The sequence below is a fragment of the Pteropus vampyrus genome, unplaced genomic scaffold (assembly GCF_000151845.1).
Source record: "Pteropus vampyrus isolate Shadow unplaced genomic scaffold, Pvam_2.0 Scaffold2, whole genome shotgun sequence".
NCBI lineage: Eukaryota > Metazoa > Chordata > Mammalia > Chiroptera > Pteropodidae > Pteropus > Pteropus vampyrus.
The window spans coordinates 4,975,694-4,998,826 of NW_011888783.1; the positions used below are offsets into that span (position 1 = coordinate 4,975,694).

Genomic DNA, 23,133 nt, shown 5'->3' on the forward strand with positions numbered 1-23,133 from the left:
TCACTTGTACTGGTTGACAAGATTAGAACAAAAGGAACACATATGGAGTGTGAAATTTTTGCTGGGGTTTCAGATAGAGTTTGGTTTATAAAAAGCAAACAGGGCCAATGTCCACACCGAATTCTTGATCAGGACCACCAATATCATAGGGTGCGATATCTATAATAGGTAGTCTCACAGCCTTGCGTGTTCGATATTCGAAGACTGTTTTGCCCCATTCCCCAGTGTGTTTCTGTAAAAAAAAAAAAAAGAGCAAAAAATGTAAGTGTTCATGACATTACAATTATATTCATGTGCTGCTTAACAAAGAGGATACCTTCTGAGAAATGTATCGTTAGGCAATTTCATTGTTGGGCAAACATCATAGAGTGCACTTACACAAATGTAGATGGTACAGCCTGCTACACATCTAGGTTACACAGTATAGCCTAGTGATCCTAGGCTACAAACCCATACAGCATGTTACTGCATAAGATGATATAAGATTGATTAAGTCAAACACAAGAGAAAATGATGCAATCAAGAGATGCAGTAAGTGTGAGATGTATGAGGCTGCTGATGGTGTAACATGGCTTACTGTTTTACAGCAAACTTCTTTTAATAAATAGAAATAGTTAAATTCAAAATAATGATAAAAAGTGTGGTGTAGTAAATACATAATCCAATAACATCATCATTTATTATCATTATCAAATATTAAATACTGACCATATGTAATTATATGTGCTATACTTTTATATGACTGAAAGCTCAGTAGGTTTGTTTACATCACCACAAACACATGAGTCATGCAATGTGCTACAACCTCATGAACAACAACCTACAATGTCACTAAGGTGATAGGAGTTTTTGGCTCCATTATAATCCGATGGGAACGCTGTCATATACATGGGATGTCATTGACCCAAATGTCATTATGTGGTACATAACTGTACTTAGACTCTTGTAATGGACCAAGAGTTTTTAAAAAATTGTTTGAAAGAAGTTGCCAATTTGCCATGCTATCTTCCAAACATATGGAGACCTGCTCCACTTCAAAGCTATAATCCTCCCAGTTGATAATCTATATCATAAATGAAAAGGCTTATAGAACTTCAGGGTAAACCCAGCAGGGAGATTTTCATGGCCAGCCCATTCTCAGAAGTCCTGGTCATTGCTACCAGGTATATAGTTCATTTACTAAGAAGTGGAAGAAGGTTTTTCACAATGGAATTTGTTAATATTAAAAGTGAATTCTCTGTTCATAAATGATAATAACAAAAAATAGATTTAAAGTTAACCTTTAAAATGAAAAACAAAGCAGAGATTTTTAGATTGTGTCTATATGATGGCTATTATGCAGAATATATAGTAACCATATAAATTATCTAATAAAGTTTATATTATGGATTTAAATTTCAATTGCTTTCATTTCAAATGCTTTTTACCTGGAGGTTGAGAAAATATATTCATTTTTTGTGATATTGAACTTGCCCTGCAATGCATCAATAGATTCTATATAACTCACACCAAATGCCTTCTTTTGTTCACTCTCATTATTTTTATTTCTTCTTTTTAAAATAGTGCAATTAAACTAGAAATTCTGAGCTCATTATGATTCTTGCTTATAAAAATGTTGTTACTTACAGTGCAACCATCCTCCAGAACTGCATATGTGAATTTACTATTTCCTTCGGCCTTGAATTCACCTTCATTTGACCCCATCAGCCTCAGGGCTTTCTTTACATTCCCACTATCATGATCCATGTATGCAATGCTGTTCTTGCAGTGATATGTGATGTTCTGGGAAGCCCGGCTGGAGAGAAGTCTGAGGAATGCCAGCTGGACATCAAGGATATCTTCAGGAAGTTCAGGATTGCCATAGCTAAACTGTAACAGAGAACAAATAAAACCGATTAAACATTTTGGTTGCAACTGTGTATAAGGGATTCATACAGTATAGTTTGTCATTGTAATATAGGTTGTTCACATGTTTTATGTATGAATATTTTAGATATGAATATTTTTGTTAAAGTATAGTTGACATTCAACATATTAGTTTCAGGTTTACAACATAGTGATTCTGCATTTGTATACTTTATGATATGATCATCTTGGTAAGTCTATTAACTATTTGTCACTATATACATATATTTTTATTGCATGTATAACAAACATTAATTCTAGAGTAAAAAAGAACTTAAGAATTGAAAGAAAAATAGTTGTATACAAAAAATTATTCAATGTAGCTTAATTCTTGAGAAACAAATTTAAAAAGTTATAAAAGTAGATACCTGAATATATATAATCATTTGGGTTCTTCCTTTTATTAACTAACTTTGCTTTGTGATGAATAAATAGGAGGAACCAAGAAATTCAGGTAGGTAGGGATGACTAAGTGAAAAAAAAAAAAATGATATAACCTTTCTTACCTGAAAACCACCATCCATGGTTTCTCCAAACCAAACATGTTTCTTCTCAGCACCAGAATCTGTCCACCAGTTTTTACGAGGAATATTCAAAGGACTGGCATTTATGCATGTTTCCCCAGTTTCCATATTACAAAATACTTTAATAGCATCCATCTTGCAGCCTTGGTTAGGATCAACCCAATATAATCCTGTATAGTCACAAAAAAAGACAAAAATTGCTTATAAACTCCATTAACAAATTTGGACCAGAATGAATTTGTTCATTTACCTAGTAAAACATTCATAATGTTGACTGCTAATGTATTTGTATTTTATGTATTTATATTTAATAGTATAGCATAACACAGAAACTTATAGATTAAAATTATTGAGGTAAAAGAATTAGAAAATTAGAAAGCACTGAATTAAAAAAATAACATCTTAATATTGAACAATGAAGATATATCAAGCCAAGATCTTTTGATTATTGTATTGTATTTGCTAAAATCTCTTTTTTTAAAGTTGAATACTTATTTAATACGGTTTTACTTAATAATGTAAGCTCTTTGTCTAATCTAGATTTATGCCAACAAGCCTAAACCTAAAGTCCCCATGACTGATGATTGTCGTCTATTTAAGTAATTTCCAGAAACGACTCCAAGGCAATGTTCCACGTCAAGATATTTAAGAGCTTGAAATAATTTTGCCTTTCAGAATGAATTAATCCAATATGTGCAAAACTGTATACTATTACATTATTCAATTGAATTCCACATAATATTCTGCTTTTTTATTTAATTGTTTGAAAATTTTAATAATTGTATTTGTTACAAAAATTAAATTGCAATAATTTAATTGGAAATTATATCTGCATCAAATTACATATATTTGATCCTGAGAACACAACACTATTGCTTTATCACTCAAATAACTTTGTGATGATGTGCAAAAACGCACCAAACTTTGATTTGTTTTAAAATTTCTACAAAACTGTCTTTAAATTGCCCTACCTTTGGAATATTTTGAAGTTATTCACATTACATTTTAAGTACACCTGTACAATTCATGTTTTCTTTCTCACAATGTCACATAATTTTAATTCAACTAGCCTTAAGAACTGTTTCTGCTATAAAGTATTTTCTATTTACAGTAAACTTTCCTCTTCCCTAAATTCTAATATAAGAAGTTTTCTCTGTAATCCTGTTGCCAGGAATGTGAATAATTCCCCAACATACCACTCTTGAGTTCAGGATGGCAGAATTTCAGGTCTCGGCAGTTCCGAGCAGGGTTTTTGCGTGAACCATCAGGACTAATGATGCTTTCTATTTGTCCATTGACCGATTTGAGTGAAGTCATAATTTCTTCAGTGTTGATTTTGAAATCCATTGGTTCATCTCCATAATATGGGGCAAAACCACCAGCTTTTTCACCTCCAGCAACACCGAGGGCAGCAGCTCCACCACCACAGCATGGACCTGGGGCACCAGGAGGTCCAGGAGGACCCGGTTGTCCTGGGTGGCCTGGGGATCCCTAGGAAGTATAAGAACATACATCACTGAGATGTACTTGTTTGGACTCCACTGGAAGAATATGTGGCTAGCTCAAGAAAATGTGATAAAGACAATTAATACCTTGTGACATTATAATTATTCTAACAAAGTTTTATTTGAATTGCTTTGCGATCAAATGATAACCAATTTGTAATAACTGTAATTCATTATCACGAAAGTTATTGCTCCAATGTGTAAGAATCAGTGGTGTTAGCATACAAATTTTACTCGGTCACATTTCCTTCTGTATAAATGTTGTCAGCAATTTTAATGCTGACATGACAGAGGGGATATGATCAGGAAACCTAGATTCTGATTTCAGATTTGTCATTGATTTTGTGTCTTTGGGCTGATCACTTAACTATTTGTGTTTCAGTTGTCACGTGTATAACTTGTGGAGGTAATAGTTTTTATTCCACTGACCCCAAATGTGTGATATAGGACAGTATTAGGAATGATGGTATTAGCAGCAAAACAGAAATCATGGAAGCTATTTGAGGAGTAGAATGTACTACATACTTACAAATTATAATAATCATAATTGAGAGACACTTGTGCGAGATCAACACTTGGCAGAGTTCATTTGGTTAAATTGGTTTATGTCTGATATAACTGCTCTCTGAACCTGTTAAAAAGGGTTTTTCTACTATTGTAGTGTGATGGAGAAAGTCTTAATATGGTGGAGAATGTTTTAAAGTCATTGTTCATTTTCTAAATCACGTTGGGTGATTAAATTATGTTTAACTCAGTATCTTAGAATATTGCAAAGCGTTTCTGAAAATGTGAAGTTATGGCAAATTAAACACACGTACTGGTAAGTGACGTCTTACCTCAGATCCTCTTTCACCTCTGTTACCTCGAGGCCCTGGTGGTCCAATGGGGCCTGGATGTCCACTTGTTCCATCTTTGCCAGGGGGTCCACTAGGTCCTACAGGTCCCTAAAAAATTATCATAATATCACAATGCTAGAATACCTTCCTTCAATGCAAATAGTTAAAAGTATGGATCTTCCAATATCTTTTTGTGGTACTTACTCTGGGTCCTGCAGGGCCTGGACTACCGATTGCACCTTGGTGACCAGCAGGACCCTGAAAGGAAAGGAAGGGTGAATGTGAATGAAGACTTTAAAAACATTAGGAGACTGTATATTCAATATCAGATCAAGAAAAGTGGAGACCATGATAAAATATAATTTCTTTTTTCTTTACTCTCCCCATTGTCTCATGCCAAGTACTATTGCAGATAAGCCCTTGAATCCATTTCTCATTTCTTTTGACATGTTTTTTAGAGATGAACACATTCTACTATCAGGCTTTAAGATTTGCCTTTTTCATCAATTAAAATGCATTGAAGGGGATTTTCTAACAAAATGGATGCACTTACTGGAGAACCTGGGGAACCTGGGCTACCAGGGAATCCTCGATGTCCTTTGATGCCATTAGAACCACGTTCACCTGTTTCACCTTTGTCACCACGTGGGCCTTGGGGACCCTTTGCAAATAAATATCAAATTAAGATCATATACACATATGCACATTGGAAAAACAAAATAGAATTTATACCAATTAATTCCATTCTATTAGCTAGAAATCCTTTCACCAGACACTGCATACATAGAGTAATAAAGATTGTTATTATGGTTGTTGTGATTTTGGACTGATAATTACATGGAACCCCAATAATTGATGTGTATATCCTTGGCCCCAAGGAACTTTTGGATCCTGAATTGCTTTCTATATAATTGAAGGAAAGTTTAAATTCTGTTCCACAGCTATGTATTTTGTCATTCCCTTCTCTTGAGTATGCCAGAAAATAGCATATTTCTTATACTGCTGAATGAATTAAAAAAAAAAAAAAAAAAAGACTTACAGCAGGACCTCGGACACCAGCAGGACCTGGAGCACCAGTAGGGCCAGCAGGGCCCTAAAATAAAAATAAACAAATAAACAAACACACAAGGAATTGTTCATTTATTGGTATAGCTTTGTTTGATTTAAAAGTTAATGATTTCATTGTGAGTTTCTTTGCTTATATCTTTACCAGAGGTTCTAAGCAGAAAAGCTGAGGAAGTCCTGTTAATTCAGCCTTACATTTACCCGGTGAATATACACTTGGTCTGATTAATACCATTTTGAATTTTAGTAATGAATTCTTCATTGACTACTGCCATAAACTTCTCATACATCTTTATTACCACAGTTCCCTATGGAATGACTAGCATAAAAACTGTAAAATAAGTGATAGTACATCTTTTAGTTGACAGATATAACATTCTATCTTCTATCTCCTAATCTCTTTATTACAGAAAATAGGCAAGTAAAGAAAGATGGTGCTTATTAGAACTCACAGTTTCTCCTCTGTCACCACTCTTTCCAGCTGGACCGACAGGACCAGGTGGGCCTGGATGACCAGGAGCACCAGGGGCACCAGGAGAGCCATTTTCACCACGATCACCCTGCAGACAAATTCACAGATCCAAAATAAATATGATCAGCAGTTATTGTTTTAATTACACAAGCCTGTTGTACATGTGTTTGTTATACCTTGCTACCAGGAGCTCCATCTCGGCCTGGCAGACCATCTGATCCAGGGTTTCCCTAATGAAAGGAAAAAAAAAAAAAAGGAGAAAAGAAATTAATCTTTTTAGTACTATTCAAATACCATCTAAGCCATGTTTTTTTCAATGGGAGTGATATCATCTTAAAGAAGGTAGAGTTGGTTCTTGGGAGAGAAAAATCTTAGATATTACAATGGGTGTGGCTCTTCAAAGGGCGACAGTACCTAAATTCAGTATGTATCAGTGGTACTAAAATTTCATGGAGCTAGACAAGGAGAAATAAGAAAAAAATATCTAAAGGGATTCTTAGGAGGGAGATAATAAATAAAAGCTTGACAAACAGTTGTTTAAGCTGATAATGGATAGCTACAATTTAAGAAAAGACTAACCACAGAAAACATGCAGTACATTTCACCCAGAGAAATGCTGTAAATTGGAAATCTCTCCACCCACAACTTGTTTCTTTATTTCGCTAAAGATCATATTATTCTCCATGAACAATCATTCATTGGGTAAATATTAATGAACATGAACATCTAAAGCTTGTTTTAAATTGTAATAGAAAGAAGACCTGTTTTTAGAGAAGGAAGGAGAACTTTAGCACATTGTAGTGTTTACACTCTTAGACATTAAGGCCCAATTTGACCTTTGCTTAAATAAGTTATCAAGCACAACCTGGCTGATTGTATATTTCCTAAGAGATAATACTTACATCTCGTCCAGGTTCACCAGCTGTACCAGCCAAACCAGGAAGACCTTGGGGTCCAGGAGGACCACGTTCTCCATTTTGACCACTAGGTCCTGGTTTCCCACTTTCACCCTGTGTAAAAAATAAGACATTTCTTAACTTAAGAGATTGATTAATATAGTATTATCATATGTCTTTATTTCTCAGGGAAAAACCTGTTTAATTCAATTTCTATTGAGTTTGTTCCTAAAACTGTACCCACCATAGGGAAAAAGCTTTGGAGAAGCAAGTATCTTTTCCAACTTACCCAATGACCCTGGATACCAGAGGGCTGAGTAATCACACTAATTATCATATTTAGAATACATTCTAATACGAGACATATAAATAGACATGGCTATTGTATGAAAAAAATAATGAAACTATAGGTTTATGGTGGCCACTACAACTAAGTTACATTGAACATTTATTTGGCCCTACCTAAAGAATGTACATTTACTAGATTTGTTTATATAAGCTGAATACACTTAAATGTTATATTGTATTTTCACTATAATGTTATTTGACATTTAGTTTAAAGAGATGCTTAGAGTGTCAAACCATGAGCCTTAATAAAAAAGAATTTTATTGCCCCTTAGCTGGATAGATATTTAAGATGCTAACCACTAGAATGTTATAGTAATATTAATGAAAGAAGATCAAAAGTGCAAAATGAATTGAGGTGATAGATAATTACTAGTAATTAAGGGCTTTCATAGGTCTATAAGCTGATATTATTTCCCTCTTTAAAACTCACAGTAGAACCAACAATGCTCACAAGTTTCCTAACAGAGGCATTTGAAATGACAAGGTATTTTCCTGTGATATCAATTTATTTTGTGTTTCTGTTCAAGGCTGGTCTATGACGTGCATTGTTTTTGTGCTCTGGAGCCTTGTAATAACGTGCATGCTTTCTGAAACTGTGAAAATATCAAGAATTTGCATCTATTACAGGAAAAGTTGTTCATTCTGTTTTTGCTATGGTTAAGTGATCTCTAAAGGCTATCAAGGAAAACAAGATTCCAGTGACACAAACATTGCTATGCTCACCTTAACGCCTTGTGGGCCAGGACTTCCTCTAGCACCTGGCATGCCTGGAGGTCCTGCCAGACCCCGTGCTCCAGTAATCCCTGCAATTCCAAGTGGACCTGGAGCCCCCTGTTGTGACAGATAATAAAGCCTCAGTTCTTTATGTGACTATATTCTCCTCTATTTAATTTATGATTAAAAATAAAACAGTATTGTCAATCAATAGAGCAACGAATCTACTCACTGGAGGACCCTGGGCGCCAGGTGATCCCTTTTCACCTGGTTGACCAGCATCGCCTTTCGGTCCAGACACCCCAGGGCTGCCAGGAGCACCATTGCTACCAGGTGGACCTGGGGGTCCATCCTTGCCTGGAGCACCACTGGAGCCTGGAGGGCCTGGGTTACCCTACAAAGAGATGTTTGAAATTTGAGTATTTTATAATAAAAAAATTAAAAATATCTTCCCTCTTTTACCTTCATTCAAATAACTTTACAAGGGATTTAATACAAAGAAATGTAGTAATGTGTGTTTCTCACCCTATGCATTTGTGAGTGTTCTTTATGAAATATGTGGTGAAAAATCCTTTAAATAGTACTTACATTACTACCAGGAGGACCAGGAAGACCACGGCCGCCAGGGAAGCCAGCAGCACCCTGTGACATGATAACATATTTTATATAGTTAAGCAGAACAAATAACCACTAAGAACAAATTTAAAAATGTGGTAGGATCTGCCTTCTACTCTGGGTCACTTATGGTTTGTTGTTTTCTTTTGGAATTTACATATAACTCATATATGAGTAAGTGATTATAATTTTTATACTCTTTTTTAAGGATCTAGTGCTTTCAAAGCAGTTTTATACAGATCGATATTAATTAATTAGTTCTTTTCAAAAATAGTTGAGGATTAATACTTACAGGACCACCAGGACTGCCACGTTCACCTTTGACACCTTGGGGACCAGGGGGACCCTAAATGAAATGGAGGTGAAAATGGTTTATGAGAATAGTACCAAAATCACATTTTTGGAGAAGCATTAAGCCGTGCAAACAGGAACTCTATTTATTGTGATAATCATTTTGTAATATGCGCATATATCAAATCATTCTGTTGTACACTTTAAACTTATACAATGTTATATGTCAACTATATAAAAAAAAACCTGAAAAAACAACCTATAATAGAAGTAAAAACCTGTAGCAAAAAAAGCTATTAAAAAAAAAAAGTAACTCTATGAAGAAGTTAAAATAACTTGATTGACGTTATATTCTAGACTGTTGGAGCCGAGCTTCAAACTCAGAACTATATTCCTATGAAGACTGTACTTGTCACCATGACAAGCTCTATCAGTATGACATGTTAAATTCCTTCAGTGACCTAAGTGCTTTCCAGCTTAGAGAATACTCACAGCAGGCCCAGAACCGCCAGGGGGTCCTGCAAGGCCAGGAGGACCTCCTTCGCCTTTCTCACCAGGAGCGCCTCTTTCTCCTTTACCACCAGGCTCACCATTCTGTCCCTGTATGCAGAAAAAAAATGGCCCGTGAGCTCTCCTATTTCATAATACACTTGGCTCAGCATTATTTTTCTTCAGAAAATAGAATTCTTCAGGAGAAGGGATGTTGAAATCAAATCAGAAAAGAGGCTCTTAGAAGACATGGCAAAACAAAGTCAATCATAATATTCCCCTGATAAAAGAATATTAAGAAAGCACTAGATGTGCATTATTTGTCATAAGGGAGAAAGTCTCTCCAAGGATTGTGCATTTGAAAGTGAGCCTCAGTAACATCATTTGAGAAACACTGGGCTTAGAGCTAATTTTAAAAGGTATCTAAGGAACAAAAGAAACAAACAAACTAAAAGAAAACAGACCCACAGATACAGAGAACAAACTGGTGGTCACCAGAAGGGAGGGGAGTTTGTGGGGGCTGGGTGAAAAATGTGAAATGATGAAGAAGTACACATCAGTAGCTACAATACAGCCATAGGGATGTAAAGTACAGCATAAGGAATATAGTCAATATTATCACGGTGGCTGTGTGTTGTGCTGGATGGGTGCTAGAGTGGTCAGGGGGATCACTTTATAAATTATATGGATGTCTGACCATTGTACTGTCTACCTGAAACTACTATAAAATTAAATTAAATTAATTTTTTAAAAACGTATCATTTTATAATGAAAGAACTTTTAAAATTTCAGAGTGCTTTTAAATCTAGGATACATGTTAGCCTCATTAATCTGTCATCAAGGCAGGGCAAGTGTTTTTATCTCCATCTTTTAAAGAATAAGAATAAAGCTAAAGTAAAAAAAAAATAAGGTGCAGGGAATAAGTGGCTGAGGCAGGGCTATATCCAGACTTATCTTATACATCTGCCATTTTTCAACGAGATAGTCATTCTGGGTTGCATGACATATATATTTTAATGTTCATACTTACAGGAGCACCAGGGAAGCCAGCAGGTCCTGGAGGCCCTTGTTCACCTCTCTCACCCTGAAGTAAAAACAACCCTTGTTAGTCACGGAGAAGACATCTTCCCACAGGGTCCACATGTCATAATCTATATCATCTTATCTTTTCTTTAAGAAGGAAATGTGCAAAGGTAACTAACATAGTTTACCCTCTGAAGACTTTACAATTTCTGAACAAAATTAGTAGCGAACAACACCCTAATCATTGATTTTCTACCTCTGACCGTGATATTATTGGCAAGAAAAATAATTTGAGAATTCTTGTGTTTAACACATTTAATTGTATAACATTTAAAAATGTGACAATTTTAAAATATGGTAAAAGGTTGAGAAATTAACAAATAAATCGATAATTGAAAACATTTACTATAGATTATTCCTGTGTCGCAATCCCAGAAGGTAGAGAATTTTAGATCTAGAAGGAACCTTAGGTAAAGGTTCTATAGGTTTAGGAAATACTTACTCATTTACCAATGTATATTACTTGTGTAATTTTTATTTTTTCAAAACTGTTTAGGAAAGAAAGCATGACAGAAAATTGTTTCTTGTGAATTTTAAATTGAAAAACTTTAACATTTTTTTGCATGTCATATGACTCCTAAAGACAGTATCCCACCATTGAGACGCAGAGCCTGTAGGTGGAATTGTTAGGTGTAAGTAGCCGCTGCCTGTGTGGGGTTAAAAATTGTATAGAAAATGTCTTTAACACTTACAGGGCCACCACGAGGACCAGCTATACCCGGAGGTCCAGGGGAACCACTTTCGCCCTTTAAAAAGAGAAAAGAAAATTAATGCAATCATCCAAAGGCTAAAGACATTTTTTTTATTTCTAAATAGTGTTAGGTGTTACCTTATCTCCATTCTGACCAGCTGGGCCAGGAGGACCAATAGGACCAGCAGGACCCTAAAGAAAATAGAAATATATTTTTAATTTAGAGATAAAAAACATCATTTTTCCAATTAATCAAACAGAGAGCATATAGATATATTATTCATCTAATAAACAAGATAATATAATTTTTTATGGCTTGCATAATATTCTTTTCATTCAATGTGTAAATACTTCAGAGCTCAGTAAATATAAGATTCTATAGAATGGCTGTTAAGGACTAGAAGATTCAATGGAAATTTATTGATTCAGTTTTCTTTCTCTTGCAGAAGGTAAATACAATGTGATATAATATCTTACAGTAGTAACTTAAAAATTAAAATAACTTGCCTTATTCAACTGCTTAATAATTCAAATGTTCCATTTCACTACCCAAAATATCGGTACACATATTAATGTTTTCAAATTGACATTTTCAAATATTAAGTTTTACTTATATTACATAAATAAAATATTAGGATTTTTTAGATGGATGATAGCTTACACCACCTAGACTGTCAAATGTGAAGTATTTATTTCTTTAAGGCAACTACAGTAAATATCGTATCCATGTAATGGCATAGTTTTCATGTTTCTTTAGCATGTTTATTATGTAGATATGACTACATCTAGATGTTTGCTAATGTGACTAGAATTGATTATAATGTTTGTTTTTTTTGAATTTATTTTGAAATAGTTATAGTTCACAGAAGGTTGCAAAGAAGTATACAGGGAATCCTGTGCACCTTTCTCCCAGCCTCCCTCAGACATCTTTCATAACTGTAGTGTAATATCAAAATCAAGAAATTGACACTGGTACAGTCCATAGAGCCTATTCAGGTTTCATCAGTTATATACATTCTTTTTTGTGTATATACCACTTTATATAATTTTATCACATGCAGCCTTGCATAACCACCACCACAATCAAGATACTCAAATGCACAGCACCATAAGACTCTCTTGTATCACCTCATTATAGCTAAAACTGTCTCCCTCTCCCTCATTCCTAACTCCTGACAACCATAAAGCCATTCTGTATCTTTGTATTATGTTATTTCACAATGTTACATGAATAGAATCATGCAGTAAGTATCTTTTTGATTTGACTTTTCATCTCAGCATGATGTACTTGAGGTTTACATAAATTGTTTCAGTTATCAATACTTTATTCCTTTTTATTGCTAAGTAGTATTCCATGGTATGATTACCACAAAATTACAATGTTTTTTAAAATCAAAAATTTCCTTCATAAGCAGTATTGATTATCTTGGAATTTAGTGACTCGTTATGACTTTAGCTTGTAATCTTTATCATACTTTTGAGATTTTCCCATTCTCAGGTCACTGTTGAACTATCAGGTAGTGAGAGATAGAAATCAGAAGTTTTAACTATCAAACATTTGGGTCTTCTTAACACCTAGAAGGTGGCAGAGTATGGCCTAACTTCTGGGAACAAACAGAAGTTGAGGTGAGGAACTGTTTCCCTCCAAAGCGAGTACTCACCCTTGGACCATCTTTCCCTGGAACACCATCAGCACCTGGACCGCCTGGATCACCCTGTAAATAAAGCCAATGTCATCAGATTAGAAGTATTCTCAATGAAAATCTTCCAGGAAGAGGCTCGACCTTCTAAATTTGCTGTAATGTATACTACAAATAAAATGATAACATTAATTTTGAAAATGGATTGCTTTCCAGCAGTGGTATTTTCTTTTACCTACGAAGTCTGTTTTGTTACATAATTAACAAAAGATAAGTCAGTACCTTGTCACCCTTTGGGCCGGGGCCTCCAGGACCACCTCTTTCTCCAGGCATCCCTTGCAGACCAGCAGTACCAGCAGCACCAGGTGGCCCAGGAGGACCGGCAGGGCCCTGAAATTAAAGAATAAATAGTAAATCACAAGGAAAAGGAATGCATTTTGTAAAATCTAGGTGAATTGAATTAATTATGTGGCATTACCTTTCCTCCTGCAGGACCAGGGGGCCCAGCTGCACCTCTAGCTCCTGCGGCACCTGCTGCTCCAGGAGGTCCACGTTCACCAGGGGCACCAGCATCACCCTATAGTAAGAATGTGTAATATCTCTGTTAGAAAACCCTAATGCTAAAAATAAACCCCAAACACCCTAAATCGTATTATTTTGATGTAGATCGCTAAGTTCTTAACTTATATTTTTGAACAATTTGAAAATTTTTATAGTTATATAGGACATTTGATCAACTGAATAGGAACTGAAAACTTAAAAAGAATTAGTCTCAACAAGGAAACTTTGACACCTGATCTGATGAGCTAGCTTTGAAACTATTGTTATTATTTTATTCACAAAAGTAAATTTTCAAGTTCTTCTACCAAAAAAGTGTCTTTCTATATAGTATCAAGGTACTGTAAAATCTTTTCTTGTGAAATGTCAGGCCCATGACATTAATGTTTATTAATGTCAGAAAACTTGATTTTTCAGATGAAAAGCATATTTAACGTATTTGAAATGCCTTGAGTTACCCTAAGTGTATTCACTAAATGTTTGTAATGTTGTCCTTCTTAAAAAGAGTATTTTGGTGTAATATACTAAAAGTATGTCACCAATTAATTGTTCTATAACATGCTGAAGAAATTGAAAATAAATTGAAATATTCACCTTGCCTCCTGGAGCTCCAGGTGCACCAGCCTCACCCTTTGGACCCTAGAAGATTGACATTCTATGATCAGGCCTATATCAAAATGCATGTTATATAATGCAAGCAAGATACACACTTGACTTGTTTTCATACTGTATGATTTGTTATATCTTGAGCTATGAACTCTTTCTTTAATTTTTTTATGGTACATTTATTTATTTTATGGTACATTTCAAACTTTTTATGTAATAGTTATGATTGAATAAATTTTTCTTAATGAATATTTCAAAACTAAATATTAAAACTGAGAACATGGCATGAGAAAAAGCAAAAGTTAATAATTGATAAATGGTTACAATTTATTCTTTTGGTTTCTGAGTTTTGAAAAAGTGACAAGCAACTTACTGCTTCACCAGGTTTTCCATTTTCTCCTGGAGGACCACTGATTCCAGCTGTGCCCTACAAAGAATCATATTTGTATTGTGTAATCACTTTAAACATTGTTTACAAAAAAGCTTCTTTTATGTATACTCTTGCAAAGTATTCAAAAAGGTTTTAGTAGTCTTTTTAGAAGTAAAAAAAAAAAAAAAATTTGTGGCTCTCAAAATCCAATGACAGACATGTGATAATATCTTATGAATCGATGTTCATCTCCTTCTATTCTTTTTGTTGATGTTTATAAAATGAATTGGTGATCATGGCGAGATGGACTTAACTATATAAATTTAAGTTCTTATGAAAATAAATATAAATAAATAGAATTATGTGAACTTAATTACTTTTAAAAAATTATTAATGTATTCATTCTGAAATAGACATAGAAATAATGCCTGTCTATTCACATTGTCTGTCATTTTATTTCAAGGTAGAACACAGACAAGCAAATTTTATGCTTAAGATGAATTATAATCTATTAGTGTCACACACAAAATAAAACAACTGAACTGTCAAGTAACAAATACTACTATCAAGGGAAGTACTAGTCCGGTAAAAGCAGGTGCTTAATGATGATTTAAACAACTAATTCTTACTGGTAATCCTGGTGGACCTGCAGGTCCTGCTTCTCCTCTGTCACCAGCTGCCCCCTAGGTAGAAAAATGTAATGAGATTTACCATTATAAGATACCTTTCATATTAGGTTAACACGGTTTTCATTTCAGCAGGCTAATAGCGTAATTTAAAAATTAATGGTGTGAAGGAGAGCAGAGTCTGGCCTGTGGAAGGGATGCAAGGAAGACATGTGCAATATAAACTTTACTCAACGTCAGCATTTAGTTGGCTATTTAAATAAACAAGCTTCATAATCGCTTTGGTGAACTATTATGATACAGTGTCAGAGATTATGTAATTTCCTAAGTCTTCCCTCTACCCCATTCCCACCCACCTCCAACTCCAATTAATGTGAGTCAACTTACAGTAGGTCCTGGGGGTCCCTGCGGTCCAGTTTCACCATTCTTTCCAGCAGGACCCTAAAAGAAAAAAAAAAATAAAAAAAGCAGTTAGGAAAGCAGAGAGAAGTCATAAGGTTAGAGATAAATGCCTGTATTGTAAGGCAGGAAATAATTTGATGAAAATTACTTACTGGAGGGCCAGGACCTCCAGGGCCACCTCGTTCTCCATTTTTTCCAGGAGCACCCTAAAGAAATGACCAGTATTTATTATTCTCAAATCATCTACTATACTGTTCCCTCAGAGTTTTGATCTGCCTCCTCTACATACACACACGTACATCCACAACCAAAAAATAGTTTCTATAAGTAGATTTCCATAAATGTTGCCACTGTTACCCTAGCACTCTACCAAAATGTGTGTGTGTGTGTGTGTGTGTGTGTGTGTGTGTGTGTATTTAACGCCTTTCACAAAGTATTTGATTTTCATATATTATTCTGTGCTTTGAAGCAGATATTAAGTTTGGCCATCCCTGCACTCCCATACAGGAAGTAAAAGGTCTTCCATTAATTACTGAAAAAATTAAAAAAGGAACTCACATCATTTCCTTTAGGACCAGGGAAACCCATGACACCAGGCTGACCACGGGGACCAGATGGACCTGGAGGACCTGGACGACCACTTTCTCCTTGACTTCCCTAATGAGAAAAAAATTACATTAGTAGAGGTTTGATAAAAATCTGATCAAAATATACAATATACATATCAAAGCTATAAAACATACATCAAGATGAGGCTCAACCATGCATGACATTATTTACTGGGTTTGTAAAATGAAATATTAAGAAAGTACATACAGGAGGCCCTGGTTTTCCATCGCTGCCTGGTCCTCCTGGGCTTCCGGGCACACCCTGAATTGAAGTAAGTCAGGTGATTTAAAAATAATAATTAAAAAACCCATATATCTATCTGTAAAATTTAGAGATTTTCACATATATGTAGTCCCATATTCGCATATATTTTTTTCTGCCTATAAAGTATCTTAGTCAAGGGTTCTATTTTCTGTTCTTCAATCTATACTAGCTTAAGTTTTCTTAAAAGAATTTTATTCTATTTCATCGTGAGCCTATAAAAGGTGTAGTCGATTTATGGTGTGTCTTGAACCTTCTTCATTTGTCTTTTTTCTTAGTAAATGAGTATTTCTCTTTACCCTCACTCCTGGACCACCAGGGGTGCCATCTCGGCCAGGTTCTCCAGGAGCTCCTCTGGGCCCTGCGGGGCCTGGACCACCACGCTCCCCAGCAGGACCCTACACGGTGAAATAAATCAACAAATATGTAAAAGAGCCTTCGCTGATCTAGACATTGACAATATGTAGGTTACAATTAGACATCTTCATTTGGTCTCTTACAGAGAGTTGGTGTGTTGTAGACATGCTCAGTATATAATCACTGTTACCTATTAGCTTGGAATGTCATACTGGAAATCTTTTGAGGCAACTTTAACAAATATCACACTCTTTAAAAAGTAATATTTAGTGGGCTTAACAATATATTTCTCTGCATATAAAGTCAAATATCTTTGATGATATAAAGTCAAATTTGTATAGAACTTTAAAGTTTTAAAAAAACTTTCAGGCATCTTAGTTCATCTAATTCTTACAGTGAGGCTGAGATAAATAATTCCCAATTGATAGGTAAGTTAAAGGATTCTCATTGAGGTTAAATGACTTGCTTTAGTTACAAAGCTAGAAAAATGGCTGAGCAGCGGCTGGAATAATTGTTTTACATTGGGAATTTTTTAAAACTCTAATATATTTCTTTTAAAATTTTAGGTTTTAATTAATGGAGAAACGTATAGAAGAATATACCTACTTGTAGTACTCTTATTTTTGAAAATAGATACTAAATTTTCTACCTTTTCTCCTGGAGCGCCGTTTGCTCCAGCAGGCCCTCGGAATCCAGGTACACCCTGGAAATAGTGAAAAGCAAATATTTCAGTCCAAAGCATTAAAAATTTTTATAATTCTTGAGTGAGAATAGAGATATTCTCATGTTATAAAGTTCTTCAAAACAATATTTAGGATTGGGTACTCAAGAAAAACCATGGCTGCCTCACCCTGAAGGGGAAGTTCTATGTGGGCGATAGTGATGTCATTTCCCATTTAGATGCCCATGAAAAACATACCCTTTCTCCTGCAGCTCCTGGAAGTCCATTTGCACCAGGTTCTCCAGGAGAACCGTCTTTGCCATCTTCACCCTTAGGTCCTGGAATACCTGGAGAACCACCTTCACCCTAAAGAAGGATGCCCATAAAGGAATAATGCCTGAATCAGATTGCAAAATTTTTACCTGTTTACTTTCTAATTGTTTGATATTTTTCCAAAAGATAACCAAATCTGTTGGGGTAATACTTACGCGTTCGCCACGTGGTCCTGGCTCTCCTTTGGCACCATTTTTACCGGGTTCACCCTAAATGAAACAAAATCCTGATTTAAAAATAGGGAGAATAGACTAACAAAATTATCACCACTAACATTCAATTATAAAATGAGTGAAATCAACATAAATTCAAGCGCACAAGAATAAAAATCTTCTATTTATATTTTTGTTGTGAAAATTAAGCCACACTTTTCAGGCAACAAAGGAAAAATAGGCCACTTACTGCAGCACCTCGCTGTCCAGGAGCACCATTGGTACCAGCTGGTCCTGGAGGACCCCGGGCTCCTGACAGTCCAGGAGCTCCAGGAATGCCAGCAGGACCCTAAAAACAATCCAAGAGCACTAACATCAGCCAAACTTAAACTTTCTTTCTGAATGGCTAACTTAAACATCACAAATATGTTGTCATGCAACATGCAAGGGAAGCCAATAATGTGTGTGTGAATGAGATGAGGGTGAAGAAAGGAGGCTTCTTACCATTTCACCTTTACCACCAGGACTACCATTAGTCCCAGCAGGGCCCTAGAGAGAAAAAGAGAGTATTAATAATCATGCAAATAGTGCACATATATTAGAAGTTGTTTATATATTTGCAAAATAAATTTATTAGCAGATGTTGTATTTTATAGAGAGTGATTCCTCCAACTATAGCACAACACATAAAAAGTTGGCAAAAAATTACCATTGAATAAATTAAAGATAACATAATCTTGTTCTGAATTATAATAATAAATATATAGAAGAGATTTTGATTCTGTTTCTTCTCCAAATTTTTCTGATCATGGTGATTAGTTTGGGGCACATTCTTTGAAGTGTCAGAAAACCATCCATCTTCTAATTCAGTGTGTGTCATGTAAACATGAAATTCCTAAGTTCTAGAAGACTGCAAACCTCAAAAACTACCATTTCCAGTACTGATTAAATCAGTATTTGTCACAGTAGAGTCACTGCTGAGCACTAAGCAAGATTTTTTTCAAAAAAAGTAATTTTAATTAATAGCAACATTAAAACATATGCTTTCATGAAATAAGTGTAACAACACTCTCCCTCTCAATGGCCATATTGACTACTTACAGGAGGACCTGGAGCACCAGCATGTCCCTGAGGTCCAGTTTCTCCTCTTTGTCCAGGGGCACCATTTGACCCAGGAGATCCTGCAGGTCCAACTTCACCCTAAGAAATAAGCCCTAAGTAGTCAATTTCCCCTGCCACTTCTCATCTCTTAACCGATTTACTCTTCAGTCTTATTTAAACCCATCTCTTCAAGGCTGGAGTAGGATGACTCTATACTCTATCTAAAGCCAAGAATCATTAATTATAAAGGCAAAAAGAAAAAAATAGTAACTATGTGTGTGACTGTGTTATCTCTGTTTCCCATAAAGTGACTGGAAAAATAAAAATAGCATCAGAAGAGATATCGAGATAGTTGAATATCAGATAAATATAACACGCTTTTGGAAGCAAGAAGGTGGGTAAAGGGGATCCAATACAAGGCGATGCAAGGAGACAAGGTTTCAGGTGGTGACACACAATAAAGTATACAAATGTCATATTATAAAATTGAATGCCTGAAATTTACATTATGTTATTAAGCAATGTTTCCCCAACAATTTTAATTAAAAAAAATAGGGCTTTAAACATCTGTACGGATAAAAAATATCCACTTGATTTGTGAAAAAAAGTTATTTTCAAGAAGCAATCCAACGATTTTCTGTTATCTCCAAGATATATTTTATATTCTTCCATAGAAATACATGTTTACCTTAGCACCAGGGGAACCAGGGAATCCTGCAGTTCCAGGAGGACCAGGTGGGCCCTGAAAAAATTAAATACCATTCAAGAGCTCTTAATCAAGTCAACAAAAACTAATACTACTATTAATAATATGTGAGCACATACAAAATACAGAAGACAATTATGCAGATAAAATAGTGTTTATCATTCACGGATGAATATTATGTGGAGAAACGAAGTGGTAAAATACAAAGAGAGTAATATCCAAAGTAGAAAATTTGGCTCTCCTCCCACTCCTGACTTCTACCACAAATGCTGTGACTTTGTGTAGGTTACTTGGTCTTGAGCCATCATTTATAAAATAGGGGTAACACTATTATGTATTTTGTAGGGCTCTTAATCATCAAATCCAATAACGGCCATCAACTAACATTGTTAGCATCATACAGATGTTAGCAATTGGCCAAGTATAATAAGGAATTCTAGAATTTTGTTTATGGGTTTAATACTTATAGATTAACTGTTTCTAGATTTTATTTATGGGTTTAGTGTCATTTTGAATAGGATGTTTATGAACAATGGTGAGTTTTGGTTCTCTAATCCATATTATTCCAACATTCCACAACCCATAATCTCTCATTATCCTGAAGCAAATCAGGGTTAGATAAAAAATTACTTACCGGTTGTCCATCACTTCCTCGAGCACCATCATTACCTCGAGCCCCCTAAAAATAAAAATTTATCTTAAACATCTACTTAATTCTAAAAGGCTGGTGACAAGTAATATTTTGACTAAAAATTCTGACTCAATCGAGTTGATTTTTCCTCAAATATATTGAAATGTGCTTACTAATTATACATATTTTAGAGTCAGCTTGTTAAAGTCTATATACACATATATATAGCAAAGATCTAATGTAAAAGGATTGGAATCTATATTTTAAAAACTGAATGTGAATTAATGGCTCTAATAACATATACAAAGTTAACACTTAAAAAATATCCTCAACAGGAATAATGACTACAAAACACTTGTTTGTTTCTCTATAAGTATGCTAACATTTGATGGAGGTGACTTTAAGTGCAATTTCATAGAAAAGAAATGTTTCTGCAGGTTGTCACAGCCTGAAAGCATGGCAGAGACACTTATCAGTGAGTCTGGGTTATAAATGTGCTATTTTGGTAACAATACTCACTGCGGCTCCTGGAAGTCCTGGCCGTCCTCTCTCACCAGGAGACCCTCTTGGACCCTACAGAATAAAATTGAAAAGTATGGTTATATTTTAAACTTGAAATGTACAAGAACAGTTGCTAAGGGAGAAAGACAGGTTGGCAGTTAGATGGAGGTTAATAGTAAAACTAAAAATTATATGATAAGAAACATAATTACCATGGGTCCAGGAGCTCCATTTTCACCCGGAAGACCATTTTCACCCTAGAAACATTAAATTTGTTACTATTTTGTATAACAAAAAGAAAATTTTTATTCTTTAAAATTTTTATTTTTAAAAAATTAAATACGATTTCAAGAGCCCTTAATCAAATAATATTATAAAAAATTATGGCACTGGAGAAAAAGATATGCATTTTAAAAATATAAAATTTTTGTTAGCAATTTTTTTATTTACCAGAGATCTCAATTTACATATTTTAAAAACTTGAGGACTAAACAGAAGTAATCAATAAGTTACTCAGGGATGCTCAATTATTTCTACTTTAAACAGTTCAAGTTATCAGCTTTCATGGAAGCTTTAATAGAACATCTCAATTAGTCACTATTATTCAGCTCCTAACATAAAAAAATTGTAGCGAATTCCAGAAAAAGTTAAAAGCCAAAATATAAATCTTAAATATAGCTACAATAGTTAAGTAAATTTATTTATGAAAATGTGATTTTGTTGCAATTCACCTTTAATCCAGGAGCACCTGTTTCACCCTTTTCTCCATTTCGTCCATCGAAGCCCTATGAAATGTATAAAAATAGTAAAAATATTAAAATCTGTTAATAATACTGAATGGTTGAAAACTTTATGTTGAATTTTTTATAACTAGCTGTTTCACATAGAAATATTTTCAACATTCACTTAAATAATTTAGAATTCCTTTAAATGAATTAAAGATATGAATATTGATTGTATAGTGAACTGTCTGAACTAATCAGAAAGTAAAATTTAGTCCAATTAGGAAGTTGTTTTAACTTAGAGTAAAAAATATGTCAGTTTCATAGATTTTATTTCTATTAAGCTGATAGATTTTGAGCTCAGTTGTTTGAATCTACTTAATGCTTTGCAGAGAATAAAGTTGCTTGATTTGATCTGTAAGTCATATTGACTAAGTCAATGAATAACACAGTTCTCAATATACTTTTATGTTTTTTTTCTGACAATGGTGATAAGAAATTAAATTATTCTTTCTCAAACCTTTTTATACACTTAAAATCAGCTCATTTACTTTGTATAAATTAGCTAGTTTGGCCAACAAATAAAGTTTAAGACAAAAAAAAATCAAACTAGTTGTCAGAATCAACTATTTCTGGCACATAGTCAATGGTCCAATAATATTGGTTAGGCAATTAACATTGTCATATGAAACAGCTTATAGTCAGTTTAGAACCTCTACTTACTCTGTGTCCTTTCATACCAGGGAATCCAGGCATGCCAGCGGGACCTTTCATACCCTAAAAATAATGAATAGAAAAGATTTTAATAAACCTTCAAGTAGAATCACAATCCAATAGTAAAATGCTTTCTAGTTAAGTTTAGTCCAATTTAATTATATAATGATTTTCAAGCTAAGATCACTGTGATTACTTCAATTAATTCAGTGGATGCTGAGGACTTACTGGAGGTCCAGGCAATCCTCGTTCTCCGGTTCGTCCGGGTCTTCCTGATTCTCCCTAGGTGGAGAAATAAATGATACATAGATGTTTTTATAAGAGAAAATACATCATAGCCAATTAATGAACTGATTAATTTGCATTTTTCACACCAGGGATTTATGAAAATGGTTAGGGTAAACGTAATTGTGAGATTAGTTTTCTTAATAGAAGGAATAAGGAGGGCTTCTCCCATCTCTATGTAAATTTATGAAGAATGCAGGCATTTCTCATAACTGAAATATTATGACCACCTCTCAATCCAATGAGAAGAATTTGTGATTAGAAATTAAATGGGAGAGGAAGAATAGCATAGTATTAAAGGCATTTATAAGTTTCAAAATTCATAAAGTACAGATATCAATTTCTTCATTATAAGAGGAAGAGAGAAAAAACTTATTTCTCCTCCTTTTAAGTGACATAGTCACTGAGTGAGTCTTCTTGACAGAGTCAAGTAGCACATTTGGGAATTCTACTAGTTTGAATTT

The 23,133-nt window shown here is 34.5% G+C and overlaps 1 protein-coding gene across 1 annotated transcript in view; it reads right to left on the minus strand.

Moving 5' to 3' along the window:
• Positions 1-6: 6 nt before the first annotated feature.
• Positions 7-23,133, minus strand: part of COL3A1 (collagen type III alpha 1 chain) — a 38,586-nt gene continuing 15,459 nt past the window's right edge. Inside the window, exons 9-51 of the mRNA XM_011356311.2 lie at positions 22,613-22,666; positions 22,394-22,447; positions 21,680-21,733; positions 21,161-21,205; positions 20,967-21,020; positions 20,451-20,495; positions 19,799-19,852; positions 19,111-19,209; positions 18,514-18,558; positions 18,260-18,358; positions 18,013-18,066; positions 17,783-17,890; positions 17,513-17,566; positions 16,806-16,904; positions 16,453-16,506; positions 16,195-16,293; positions 15,789-15,842; positions 15,622-15,675; positions 15,238-15,291; positions 14,612-14,665; positions 14,227-14,271; positions 13,553-13,651; positions 13,357-13,464; positions 13,096-13,149; positions 11,573-11,626; positions 11,436-11,489; positions 10,691-10,744; positions 9,664-9,771; positions 9,173-9,226; positions 8,854-8,907; positions 8,498-8,659; positions 8,275-8,382; positions 7,210-7,317; positions 6,484-6,537; positions 6,288-6,395; positions 5,810-5,863; positions 5,324-5,431; positions 4,975-5,028; positions 4,771-4,878; positions 3,626-3,920; positions 2,412-2,599; positions 1,627-1,869; positions 7-232 (exon numbers count right to left, since the gene is read on the minus strand). Of these exons, the coding sequence (XP_011354613.1) occupies positions 86-232; positions 1,627-1,869; positions 2,412-2,599; positions 3,626-3,920; positions 4,771-4,878; positions 4,975-5,028; positions 5,324-5,431; positions 5,810-5,863; positions 6,288-6,395; positions 6,484-6,537; positions 7,210-7,317; positions 8,275-8,382; positions 8,498-8,659; positions 8,854-8,907; positions 9,173-9,226; positions 9,664-9,771; positions 10,691-10,744; positions 11,436-11,489; positions 11,573-11,626; positions 13,096-13,149; positions 13,357-13,464; positions 13,553-13,651; positions 14,227-14,271; positions 14,612-14,665; positions 15,238-15,291; positions 15,622-15,675; positions 15,789-15,842; positions 16,195-16,293; positions 16,453-16,506; positions 16,806-16,904; positions 17,513-17,566; positions 17,783-17,890; positions 18,013-18,066; positions 18,260-18,358; positions 18,514-18,558; positions 19,111-19,209; positions 19,799-19,852; positions 20,451-20,495; positions 20,967-21,020; positions 21,161-21,205; positions 21,680-21,733; positions 22,394-22,447; positions 22,613-22,666 (3,708 nt within the window). The 3' untranslated portion in view covers positions 7-85. The remainder of the gene's footprint in view (positions 233-1,626; positions 1,870-2,411; positions 2,600-3,625; positions 3,921-4,770; positions 4,879-4,974; positions 5,029-5,323; positions 5,432-5,809; positions 5,864-6,287; positions 6,396-6,483; positions 6,538-7,209; positions 7,318-8,274; positions 8,383-8,497; positions 8,660-8,853; positions 8,908-9,172; positions 9,227-9,663; positions 9,772-10,690; positions 10,745-11,435; positions 11,490-11,572; positions 11,627-13,095; positions 13,150-13,356; positions 13,465-13,552; positions 13,652-14,226; positions 14,272-14,611; positions 14,666-15,237; positions 15,292-15,621; positions 15,676-15,788; positions 15,843-16,194; positions 16,294-16,452; positions 16,507-16,805; positions 16,905-17,512; positions 17,567-17,782; positions 17,891-18,012; positions 18,067-18,259; positions 18,359-18,513; positions 18,559-19,110; positions 19,210-19,798; positions 19,853-20,450; positions 20,496-20,966; positions 21,021-21,160; positions 21,206-21,679; positions 21,734-22,393; positions 22,448-22,612; positions 22,667-23,133) is intronic.